Source organism: Cherax quadricarinatus, chromosome 93 (genome assembly GCF_038502225.1).
Source record: "Cherax quadricarinatus isolate ZL_2023a chromosome 93, ASM3850222v1, whole genome shotgun sequence".
Lineage (NCBI taxonomy): Eukaryota > Metazoa > Arthropoda > Malacostraca > Decapoda > Parastacidae > Cherax > Cherax quadricarinatus.
The window spans coordinates 3,268,024-3,281,574 of NC_091384.1; the positions used below are offsets into that span (position 1 = coordinate 3,268,024).

The window sequence follows — 13,551 nt, forward strand, 5'->3', positions numbered from 1 at the left end:
GCTTTATCAAGTCATGTTTCACTCTGTGTAGAGCTTTATCAAGTCATGTTTCACTCTGTGTAGAGCTTTATCAAGTCATGTTTCACTCAGTGTAGAGCTTTATCAAGTCATGTTTCACTCTGTGTAGAGCTTTAACACATATCACTCAACCACTCAGAGCTTCACCTCAGCTCACCTGAGTGACAAATTCCCCCAATTTGTCCTGACTGACTTCCAGGAGACATCGAAGTGTGGATGTCAGACTGTGAAGGCTGGAGGAACCAGTGTACCATCCTGGAGGTCCACCGCAAGTGTGCTATCATCTGTAGGTAAGCTGAGAGAGAGTGAGTGAGAGAGAGTGAGAGAGAGAGAGAGAGAGAGAGAGAGAGAGAGAGAGAGAGAGAGAGAGAGAGAGAGAGAGAGAGAGAGAGAGAGAGAAGAGAGGAGAGGCTGCTCTACAGTCAGTCTATCTGCTGATAGATCTATCTACTTTGAAGACTGGAGGAACCAGTGTGCCATCCACTGGAGGGTCCACCGCAGGTGTGCTATCATCTGTGGTAAGCTGAGAGGTGAGTGAGTGAGAGTGAGAGAGAGAGAGAGAGAGAGAGAGAGAGATGAGAAGAGAGAGAGAGAGAAGGTGGAGGGATACCACAGTCAGTCTATCTGCTGATAGATCTATCTACTTTGAAGACTGGAGGAACCAGTGTACCATCCTGGAGGTCCACCGCAGGTGTGCAATCATCAGGTGTGGAGCAGGAATAGTGAGTGAGAGTGAGAGAGAGAGAGAAGAGAGAGAGAGAGGGAGAGAGAGAGAGAGAGAGAGGAAGAGAGGAGGTGAGGGGACAGTCAGTCTATCTGCTGACAGATCTATCTACTTTGAAGACTGGAGGAACCAGTGTACCATCCTGGAGGTCCACCGCAAGTGTGCTATCATCTGTGGAGTAGCTGAGAGAGTGAGTGAGAGAGTGAGAGAGAGAGAGAGAAGAGAGGAGGTGAGACATGCTACATCAGTCTATCTGCTGACAGATCTATCTACTTTGAAGACTGGAGGAACCAGTGTACCATCCTGGAGGTCCACCGCAAGTGTGCTATCATCTGTGAGTAAGCTGGAGAGAGAGTGAGTGAGAAGGTGAGAGAGTGAGAGAGAGAGAGAGAGAAGAGAGGAGAAGAAGAGATAAGGGATATACCTGATCTCCCCATCTGCTGACAGATCTATCTACTTTGAAGACTGGAGGAACCAGTGTACCATCCTGGAGGTCCACCGCAAGTGTGCTATTATCTGTAGGTAAGCTGAGAGAGAGTGAGTGAGAGTGAGAGTGAGTGAGAGAGAGAGAGAGAGAGAGAGAGAGAGAGAGAGAGAGAGAGAGAGAGAGAGAGGTGAGGACATACCACAGTCAGTCTATCTGCTGACAGATCTATCTACTTTGAAGACTGGAGGAACCAGTGTACCATCCTGGAGGTCCACCGCAAGTGTGCTATTATCTTTAGGTAAGCTGAGAGAGAGCGAGTGAGAGAGAGAGAGAGAGAGAGAGTGAGAGAGAGAGAGAGAGAGGTGAGGACATACCACAGTCAGTCTATCTGCTGATAGATCTATCTACTTTGAAGACTGGAGGAACCTGTGTACCCTCCTGGAGGTCCACCGCAAGTGTGCTATCATCTGTAGGTAAGCTGAGAGAGAGTGAGTGAGAGTGAGAGAGAGTGAGTGAGAGAGAGAGAGAGAGAGAGAGGTGAGGACATACCACAGTCAGTCTATCTGCTGACAGATCTATCTACTTTGAAGACTGGAGGAACCAGTGTACCATCCTGGAGGTCCACCGCAAGTGTGCTATCATCTGTAGGTAAGCTGAGAGAGAGTGAGTGAGAGTGAGAGTGAGAGAGAGAGAGAGAGAGAGAGAGAGAGAGAGAGAGAGAGAGAGAGTGAGAGAGAGAGAGAGAGGTGAGGACATACCACAGTCAGTCTATCTGCTGATAGATCTATCTACTTTGAAGACTGGAGGAACCAGTGTACCATCCTGGAGGTCCACCGCAGGTGTGCCATCATCTGTAGGTAAGCTGAGAGAGAGTGAGTGAGAGAGAGAGAGAGTGAGAGAGAGAGAGAGAGAGAGGTGAGGACATACCACAGTCAGTCTATCTGCTGATAGATCTAAATACTTTTGTCTAGATTAGGGAGTAAAGTGCATTATGTAGGTGGGAGAGAGATAGATAGGTAAATAGACAGATAGATAGATAGATAGATAGATAGATAGATAGATAGATAGACAGACAGACAGACAAACAGACAGATAGATAGATAGATCCACCAGGAGGCCTGGTCACAGACCGGGCCGCGGGGGCGTTGACCCCCGGAACTCTCTCCAGGTAAATAGATAGATAGATAGATAGATAGATAGATAGATAGATAGATATATACATAGATAGATGGATAGATAGATATATAGATAGATAGATAAATAGATAGACAGATAGATAGATCGATAGATAGATAGATAGATAGATAGATAGATAGATAGATAGACAGACAGACAGACAGATAGATAGATAGATAGATAGATAGATAGATAGATAGATAGATAGATAGATAGATAGATATATAGATAGATAGATAGATAGATAGATAGATAGATAGATAGATAGATAGATATATAGTCAGACAGATAGATAGATATATAGATAGATAGACAGATAGACAGATAGATAGATAGATAGATAGATAGATAGATAGATAGACAGATAGATAGATAGATAAATAGACAGATAGATAGATAGATAGATAGATAGAAAGACAGATAGATAGACAGATATATAGATAGATAGATAGATAGATAGATAGATAGAGGGAGAGAGAGAGAGTAAATGGGAGAAACCACATTCTTGCCTACCTTGGGTAGTCAAGAAAAGTAAATCAGAAGGCTCTCTGACTACCCTCCTCCTGCTCTCCCCAGGACGCCCAGGTACAAGACACTGACTATCAGTGAACCTGTGGAAGTCAGACTGTGTCTCTACCGCCCATCAGATCAACAGTACAGCCAGGAACAGGAAATCAGGTACCTTCCTGATCATACCACAGGTTCGAATCCCTTCCACCACTCTGAAAAAATAATGATATGCGTATTGACACACACACTAATAATAATAATAATAATAATAATAATAATAATAATAATAATAATAATAATAATAATAATAATAATAATAATAATAATAATAATAATCTGTTTACTTTTAGGGTTTAATAAGGGGAAACACACGTTTGGGACGACCCTCAGTTCTGTTGCATTATTCGGCTCACAACGGCAGCAACAGGAGCAGCAACAGTATCAACGGGAGCAGCAACAGTATCAACGGGAGCAGCAACAGTATCAACGGGAGCAACAACAGTATCAACGGGAGCGGCAACAGTATGGGCAGTGTTACTCTCAGCATGAACGGCTGGAACGGCGGTATCAACAGTGGGAAGGGCAACGGGAAGACCAATTGGAACAGCAGGAACAGCAAGAGTTACGACAGCAACAGGAACAACAGCAACAGCAGCAGCAACTACAGCTGCAGCAACAGCAACACTCCCTGCAACACTCCCCGCAACACTCCCTGCAATCACAACAACAACAGCAACACTCCCTGCAACACTCCCTGCAACACTCCCTGCAACACTCCCTGCAATCACAACAACAACAGCAACACTCCCTGCAACACTCCCTGCAATCACAACAACAACAGCAACACTCCCTGCAACACTCCCTGCAATCACAACAACAACAGCAACACTCCCTGCAACACCAGAAACCACCACAACAACAGCAACACTCCCTGCAACACTCCCTGCAACCACCACAACAACAGCAACACCCCCTGCAACACTCCCTGCAACACTCCCTGCAACACTCCCTGCAACACCCCCTGCAACACCCCCTGCAACACTCCCTGCAACACTCCCTGCAACACCCCCTGCAACACCCCCTGCAACACTCCCTGCAACCCCAGCAACAACAACACCCTCACCACTCAACCACAGTATCATTCCACCAACCCCTCACAGCACCCCACCCATCAACCCACATCCACCAACATACTCACAAACCTCACACCCTCACAACCCCAACTACACCTCACAACCACACCTACACCCTCTCACCCACCCCCACACAACTCACCCCAACACAAAACCCACACTTGCAAGACATCCCCACATATCAACCACCCCACATAACCTCTTTCACACCCCAACACTACACCTCCAACCCTCTCCAACAACACCCCGACACCCACACAGCAACCTCAACACCTCAAAACAACGCAATACCAACACAGGAATATTCATGTCTCCTACAAACTCTGGATCCAATACTTTCTCTGGACGTGGAAGAATATTTTAACTTGGGTAAATATACCCTTAGATTACGAATATTACTTGACCCTTTGTATATACCTTGAGCTGATATTTCAGGAAATTTGAGTTCTTGGGGTACATAGATACGTAATATAGAGCTTCGTCATTTCATACAAGCTCTAGATAGAGCTCTATCAAGGTTTGATGAATTGCAGTCCTGAGCGAAACGTTCTCTCTGTGTCTACTCCTCTGGCCCACTTACTAGATTCTCACTTTCATTTCAGTAATAAGCATCAAAATAGTGATTCATTAATCCTTCCCCCATATCAATTTCCCTATCTACCCATCCATTCTCGAGAAAAGTGACATAAATTCTCCTTCCATAGCCTCAAAATGTGATACCCCAGAAGGGAATATCGCACATGCTTCACCATATATATATATATATATATATATATATATATATATATATATATATATATATATATATATATATATATATATATATATATATATATATATATATATATATATATATATATATATATATATATATATATTATTTTTTTTCAGTTGATGGGATCTATGAGTTTGATCTCTGTGCTAATGAGAGAAAGTCTGGTGAGTATATTCTGTCTTCTGGTTGAAATGGAAGGTGTTGGGGATAGATATACAGGTGTGGATAAGTGGATAGAGGGGGGGTTGAAGGGTGGATGAAGAGGTTTGGATATATGGATGAGTAGAAGATCAGGATTAATGTAGTAATGTTGATTATTATTATTATTATTATTATTATTATTATTATTATTATTATTATCATTATTATTATTATTATTATTATTATTATTATTATTATTATTATTATTATTATTATTATTATTATTATTATTATTATTATTATTATCATTATTATCATTATTATTATTATTATTATTATTATCATTATTATTATTATTATTATTATTATTATTATTATTATTATTATTATTATTATTATTATTATTATTATTATTATTATCATTATTATTATTATTATTATTATTATTATTATTATTATTATTATTATTATTATTATTATTATTTTAAATTACTTTTGATTGGTTTAAGGTGTGTGTGTGTGTGTGTGTGTGTGTGTGTGTGTGTGTGTGTGTGTGTGTGTGTATGTGTGTACTCACCTATTTGTACTCACCTATTTGTGGTTGCAGGGGTCGAGTCACAGCTCCTGGCCTCGCCTCTTCACTGATTGCTACTAGGTCCTCTCTCTCCCTGCCCCATGAGCTCTATCATACCTCGCCTTAAAAGTATGTATGGTTCCTGCCTCCACCACATCACTTTCTAGGCTATTCCACGGCCTGACTACTCTATGACTGAAGAAATACTTCCTAACATCCCTTTGATTCATCTGAGTCTTCAACTTCCAATTGTGACCTCTTGTGTCTGTGTCCCATCTCTGGAACATCCTGTCTTTGTCCACCTCGTCTATTCCGCGCAGTATTTTATATGTCGTTATCATGTCTCCCCTGACCCTCCTGGCCTCCAGTGTCGTCAGGCCGATTTCCCTCAACCTTTCTTCATAGGACAATCCCCGTAGCTCTGGGACTAGTCTTGTTGCAAACCTTTGCACTTTCTCTAATTTCTTGACGTGCTTGACTAGGTGTGGATTCCAAACTGGTGCTGCATACTCCAGTATGGGCCTGACGTAGATGGTATACAGAGTCTTAAACGAATCCTTACTGAGGTATCGGAACGCTATCCGTAGGTTTGCCAGGCGCCCGTATGCTGCAGCAGTTATCTGATTGATGTGCGCCTCAGGAGATATGCTCGGTGTTATACTCACCCCCAGATCTTTTTCCTTTAGTGAGGTTTGCAGTCTTTGGCCATCTAAACTATATTGTGTCTGCGGTCTTCTTTGCCCTTCCCCAATCTTCATGACTTTGCATTTGGCGGGGTTAAACTCAAGGAGCCAGTTGCTGGACCAGGCTTGTAGCCTGTCCAGATCTCTTTGTAGTCCTGCCTGATCCTCGTCCGATTTGATTCTTCTCATTAACTTCACATCATCTGCAAACAAGGACACTTCTGAGTCTATCCCTTCCGTTATGTCGTTCACATATACCAAGAACAGCACAGGTCCTAGGACTGACCCCTGTGGAACCCCGCTTGTCACAAGCGCCCACTCTGACACCTCGTCGCGTACCATGACTCGTTGTTGCCTCCCTGTCAGATATTCTCTGATCCATTGTAGTGCCTTTCCTGTTATGTGTGCCTGATCCTCTAGCTTTTCCAGTAACCTCTTGTGAGGAACTGTGTCGAAGGCCTTCTTGCAGTCCAAAAATACGCAGTCGATCCACCCCTCTCTCTCTTGTCTTACTTCTGTCACCTTGTCATAAAACTCTAGTAGGTTTGTGACACAGGATTTTCCTTCCCTGAAACCGTGCTGGTTGTCAATTATACACTTGTGTGTGTGTGTGTGTGTGTGTGTGTGTGTGTGTGTGTGTGTGTATCCAGTTGTATTAAACATCTATATACATCTATATAAATGTGTTGACAGCAGGTAGCCAGAGTAGCAACGACGATACACAAGAAATGAGTGGATGTGAAGAGGAGGAGGAAGAGGAAGAGAAGGAAGAGGAAGAGAAGGAAGAGGAAGAGAAGGAAGAGGAAGAGAATGAAGAGAAAGAGAAGGAGGAGGAAGGGAAGGAAGAGGAAGAGAAGGAAGAGATAGAGAAGGAGGAGGAAGAGAAGGAAGAGAAGGAAGAGGAAGAGAAGGAAGAGAAAGAGGAAGGAAGAGAGGTTGTTGGACCTGAAGGAAAGAAGAAAGAAGAGAATAAAGACGTAATCAAGTTGAAAGTAGATAATAACAAGAAGAGAAACCTGGCACTCAATGATTTCGATGATGAAGGTAAATCTACGATTTATATATATATATATATATATATATATATATGTCGTGCCGAATATGTAAAACTGGTTAATTAGCAAGAACTCATTTAAAATTAAGTCCTTTCTAAAATTTTCTCTTATACGTTTAAAGATATATTTTTTTCATTAATGTTAATGTAAAAATTTATAATTTTGCTCCAAAAGCATCTTAGAAAACTTACCTGACCTTATTATAACAAGAACAATTTATTTTAGCCTAACCCAACTAAATATATTTTAGATTTGTTTACAATAATTTAATACTAAACAAACACAGTGAAATATATTTTTTTCGTTAGGTTCAGAATGATTTTGGCGAAATTATTGCATACACAAATTTTCACTTGTCCTATATGGCAAGATGAACGTTGCTATTTAAGCCAAGATCGAAAGTTCTGCCTATTCGGCACCATATATATATATATATATATATATATATATATATATATATATATATATATATATATATATATATATATATATATATATATATATATGTATATTATTGCACAGGGTACACGGCAGTGCACGAGGCAGTGGTAGCCGGAGACGAGATGTGGCTGTTGGCACTGCTGACTGAGGGTGCCAGTGTTAACCTACAGTGCCAGCTGAGTGGTGATACTGCTCTCCACCTGGCCTGCAGGCACCAGCTTCCCCGCCTGCTGCACCAGCTACTGCAGGTGGTGAGTTAGGGTAAGGAGGGAGGGAGGAAGAGATAGATAGATAGATAGATAGATAGAGAGAGAGAGAGAGAGTATGAGAGAAAACTCCTGTTTTTTTTTTTTTTTTTTTACACAGGGTTTGACAAGGTTAAGGATCCCTAGCTTTATTGACAAGCTATTTACAGGTTAAAGATCCCTAGCTTTATTGACAAGTTATTTACAGGTTAAGGATCCCTAGCTTTATTGACAAGCCATTTACAGGTTAAGGATCCCTAGCTTTATTGACAAGTTATTTACAGGTTAAGGATCCCTAGCTTTATTGACAAGTTATTTACAGGTTAAGGATCCCTAGCTTTATTGACAAGCTATTTACAGGTTAAGGATCCCTAGCTTTATTGACAAGCCATTTACAGGTTAAGGATCCCTAGCTTTATTGACAAGTTATTTACAGGTTAAGGATCCCTAGCTTTATTGACAAGTTATTTACAGGTTAAGGATCCCTAGCTTTATTGACAAGCTATTTACAGGTTAAGGATCCCTAGCTTTATTGACAAGGTATTTACAGGTTAAGGATTCCTAACTTTATTGGCAAGCTAAGAGCTGTTACCTACATCAGCTCATTTGAAAGCATTTTTATTGTTATGAGACATACAAGTAGGGAACAGGATGAAGTTGGAGCCATCTGTGGGCCAGCATTTTCATTTGATCAACTGACTTTATCTCGTTGACATCATTATCCTGTACGAATGTGTTCCATACTCGAGTCATCCTGGGTATGTATGATCTCAGATGGAGTGATGTTCTGGAGAAGGGTACAGCCAGAGTGAAATTGCTGCTTTCTGCCCGTCTTGTGGCATAAAAGCTTGTTTCACGCTGTCCTCGAAGTGGATCCAAGTGTGGTACTTTGACAATATTGGCCTTGTACATAACAGTAAGGCCACCCACATCCCTCCTATGTTGAAGGCTCTGCTGAAATGACAGATCTATCCAGGATGGATCCAGGCCAGAGATGAGACGTCTTGCTCTGTTCTCTACTCTGTCAAGCAGTCGCAGATGAGAGGGGGGGGGGCAGGCAAACCAAGAAAGTGGAGCATACTCAAGGTGTGAGCGTACTTGTGCCTCGTACAGAATCTTGCAACCCCTACTGTCAAGCAGATGTGAGATACGGGGAAGTGCTGTAAGCTTCCTGGCTGCCTTGTTTGCAAGATTTACAACATGGTTCTTCATGGTTAGTTTGGAGTCAAATTTCACCCCAAGGATATCAACTTCTTCTCCAGGTGCCAACACCCTCCCATTCATCCTTACTACTGCACCAACATTACCATCATGGTGCCTAGAGACGATCATCATTTGCGTTTTCTCAGGTGCAAATGTTACTTTCCATCTATTTCCCCAAGCTGATATAGCTCTCAGCTGGTGATTGATGTAGCTTAGAGCAGCTGACATTTCTTCTCTTGGATAAGTGAATGTCAGTGTACAGTCGTCTACATATGCATGTAATTCTGGGATGAGATGAAGAAGGTCGTTGAAGTAGACATTCCATAACAGTGGACCCAGCACGCTTCCTTGTGGAACACTTGCCCCAATAGGATGTCTTGCTGATTCCGTTCCATGGAGAACTACACTTAGAGATCTACCATGAAGGTAATCACTGAGGAGACATAGCGTAGAGCCTGCAATTCTCAGTGCTTGAAGTTTTGCTAAGAGGCCCTGGTGTAACACCCGGTCGAAAGCACCAGCAATGTCCAGTGCTACCACACAGCTGACTTTGGATTCATCCAGTGACTGGTGCCACTTAGTGGAGAGGTTTAACAACAGATCAGCAGCAGAGTAACCTTTCCTGAAGCCGTATTGACGATCACAAAGTAGTGAGTGGTAGTCAAAAAACTCTGTCATTTGTCTTGAGATTATTGTCTCAAGGATCTTACCAGTGATTGACAGGAGTGACACTGGTCTGTAGTTGCTGATTTCTGCTCTGCTCTTCTTTTTGTGAACAGGGACTACATTTGTCTCTTTTCATAGAGAGGGCCATTTACACTGTACTAGGCAGTGCTGAAAGATGCTAGTTAGAGGTGCTGCTAGCTGGTCTGCACCACATCTCAACAATCTTGGGCTCAACTTGTCTGGGCCCACAGCATTTTCTTGGTCAAGCGATTTAAGAAGGAAATGCACCTCCTCCTGCCTTATTGTCACCACTGACAGTTTTGACACAGTTCTTGCAGCTAGCCAAGGAGGGTCCCTTGCTGGATCAGGATCTTGCATTTTGGTAGCAAAGTGTTCAGCAAAGAGGTCCGCCTTCTCTTGACTCCTAGTAGAGGTGGTCCCATCCTGTCGATTTAGAGGTGGAATAAGTTCATCAGGCAGATAACCTTGTCTGTCCTTGACCAGGGATCACCAGGTTTTGGAGCCTACCCTACCTGATGCTAGCTTTCTTTTAGTGTCCACCTCCCATTTAGCAATGGCCCACTTTTGAACGTCGCCCATATGCCTACAGGCTTACCTGTGCAAGTTCCTGTTATAGGTGGTAGGATGTCTCTTATACCTTCGCCATGCTTTGTACTTAGCAGTAGCAGCCTCTCTACAACGAAAGCCAATATCTCTCGTGTTTCTGAATTCCCCACTTCTCCTTCTCTCTCTCTTTCTCTCTCTCTCTCTCTCTCTCTCTCTCTCTCTCTCTCTCTCTCTCTCTCTCTCTCTCTCTCTCTCTCTCTCTCTCTCTCTCTATTTATCTATCTATTTTCTATACCGCTAATTTATTGTCCTTATCACGTAATCTTAACTTGTTCCAGCAGTGATCTTGTTCCAGCAGTGATCTTGTTCCAGCAGTAATCTTCTTCCAGCAGTAATCTTGTTTCAGCAGTAATCTTGTTCCAGCAGTAATCTTGCTCCAGCAGTAATCTTGCTCCAGCAGTAATCTTGTTCCAGCAGTAATCTTGTTCCAGCAGTAATCTTGTTCCAGCAGTAATCTTGCTCCAGCAGTAATCTTGCTCCAGCAGTAATCTTGCTCCAGCAGTGATCTTGTTCCAGCAGTAATCTTCTTCCAGCAGTAATCTTGTTTCAGCAGTGATCTTGTTCCAGCAGTAATCTTCTTCCAGCAGTAATCTTGTTTCAGCAGTAATCTTGTTCCAGCAGTAATCTTGCTCCAGCAGTAATCTTGTTCCAGCAGTAATCTTGTTCCAGCAGTAATCTTGTTCCAGCAGTAATCTTATTTCAGCAGTAATCTTGTTCCAGCAGTGATCTTGTTCGAGCAGAGTGATCTTGTTCCAGCAGAGTGATCTTGTTCCAGCAGAGTGATCTTGTTCCAGCAGAGTGATCTTGTTCCAGCAGAGTGATCTTGCTCCAGCAGAGTGATCTTGTTCCAGCAGAGTGATCTTGTTCCAGCAGAGTGATCTTGTTCCAGCAGAGTGATCTTGACTTGTTCGTGTGTAACAACGCCGGGTTGACCTTCCTTGACCTGGTGCAGCCTGAATCACCTTGTTACCAGGTCATCCACAACCACCAGGTACTTTCTTATTATTATTATTATTATTATTATTATTATTATTATTATTATTATTATTATTATTATTATTGTTATTATTATTATTATTATTATTATTATTATTATTATTATTATTATTATTATTATTATTATTATTATTATTATTATTATTATTGCAGAGAACGAGGGGCCTGGAGACCTGTGATGAAGAGTGGGGCGATGATGACCAGAATGATGATGACCAGGATGATGATGATGACAAGGATGATGATGACCAGGATGATGATGACCAGGATGATGATGACCAGGATGATGATGACCAGGATGATGATGATGACCAGGATGATGATGACCAGGATGATGATGATGACCAGGATGATGATGACCAGGATGATGATGATGACCAGGATGATGTTGATGACCAGGATGTTGATGACCAGGATGATGATGACCAGGAGGATAAGGGCCATGATAATAATGACTAAGATAATGACCAGAAAGATAAGGACCACATGATAATGACCATAATGATAATGACCATCATGATAGTGACCATCATAATAATGACCTTCATTATAATGACCATCATGATAATGACCATCATGATAATGACCATCATAATAATGACCTTCATTATAATGACCATGATAATGATCATCATGATAATGACTATCATGATAATGACCATGATAATGATCATCATGATAATGACCATGATAATGACCATCATGATAATGACTATCACGATAATGACCATCATGATAATGACCATCATGATAATGACCATGATAATGATCACCATGATAATGACCATGATAATGATCATCATGATAATGACCATCATGATAATGACCATCATGATAATGACTATCATGATAATGACCATCATGATAATGACCATGATAATGACCATCATGATAATGACCATCATGATAATGACCATCATGATAATGACTATCATGATAATGACCATCATGATAATGACCATCATGATAATGACCATCATGATAATGACCATGATAATGACCATCATGATAATGACCATCATGATAATGACCATGATAATGACCATCATGATAATGACCATCATGATAATGACCATGATAATGACCATCATGATAATGACCATCATGATAATGACCATGATAATGACCATCATGATAATGACCATCATGATAATGACCATGATAATGACTATCATGATAATGATCATGATAATGACCATCATGATAATGACCATCATGATAATGACCATCATGATAATGACCATCATGATAATGACCATGATAATGACCATCATGATAATGACCATCATGATAATGACTATCATGATAATGACCATCATGATAATGACCATCATGATAATGACCATCATGATAATGACCATGATAATGACCATCATGATAATGACCATCATGATAATGACCATGATAATGACCATCATGATAATGACCATCATGATAATGACCATGATAATGACCATCATGATAATGACCATCATGATAATGACCATGATAATGACCATCATGATAATGATCATCAAGATAATGACCATGATAATGACCATCATGATAATGACCATCATGATAATGACCATCATGATAATGACCATGATAATGACATCATAATAATGACTATCATGATAATGACCATCATGATAATGATCATCATGATAATGACCATCATGATAATGACCATGATAATGATCATCATGATAATGATCATCATGATAATGACCATCATGATAATGACCATGATAATGATCATCATGATAATGACCATCATGATAATGATCATCATGATAATGACCATCATGATAATGACCATGATAATGATCATCATGATAATGACCATCATGATAATGACTATCATGATAATGACCATCATGATAATGACCATCATGATAATGACCATGATAATGACCATCATGATAATGACCATCATGATAATGACCATGATAATGACCATCATGATAATGACCATCATGATAATGACCATCATGATAATGACCATGATAATGACCATCATGATAATGACCATGATAATGACCATCATGATAATGACCATCATGATAATGACCATCATGATAATGACCATCATGATAATGACCATCATGACAATGACCATCATGATAATGACCATCATGATAATGACCATGATAATGACCATCATGATAATGACCA

At 40.8% G+C, this 13,551-nt stretch overlaps 1 protein-coding gene across 5 annotated transcripts in view; it reads left to right on the plus strand.

The window, feature by feature from the left end:
• Window positions 1–12,348, plus strand: part of LOC128703374 (uncharacterized) — a 42,204-nt gene extending 29,856 nt beyond the window's left edge. Inside the window, exons 9-16 of one of the 5 annotated variants that reach the window (XM_070104631.1) lie at window positions 218–308; window positions 2,922–3,046; window positions 3,206–4,357; window positions 4,880–4,927; window positions 6,855–7,205; window positions 7,739–7,908; window positions 11,288–11,389; window positions 11,548–12,347. In XM_070104631.1, coding sequence (XP_069960732.1) covers window positions 218–308; window positions 2,922–3,046; window positions 3,206–4,357; window positions 4,880–4,927; window positions 6,855–7,205; window positions 7,739–7,908; window positions 11,288–11,389; window positions 11,548–11,853 — 2,345 coding nt within the window. In that variant the 3' untranslated portion in view covers window positions 11,854–12,347. Of the gene's footprint in view, window positions 1–217; window positions 309–2,921; window positions 3,047–3,205; window positions 4,358–4,879; window positions 4,928–6,854; window positions 7,206–7,738; window positions 7,909–11,287; window positions 11,390–11,547 lie in introns of all 5 variants that reach the window. The other 4 variants (XM_070104634.1, XM_070104633.1, XM_070104632.1 and 1 more) reach the window with 4 other exon arrangements.
• Window positions 12,349–13,551: the final 1,203 nt, after the last annotated feature.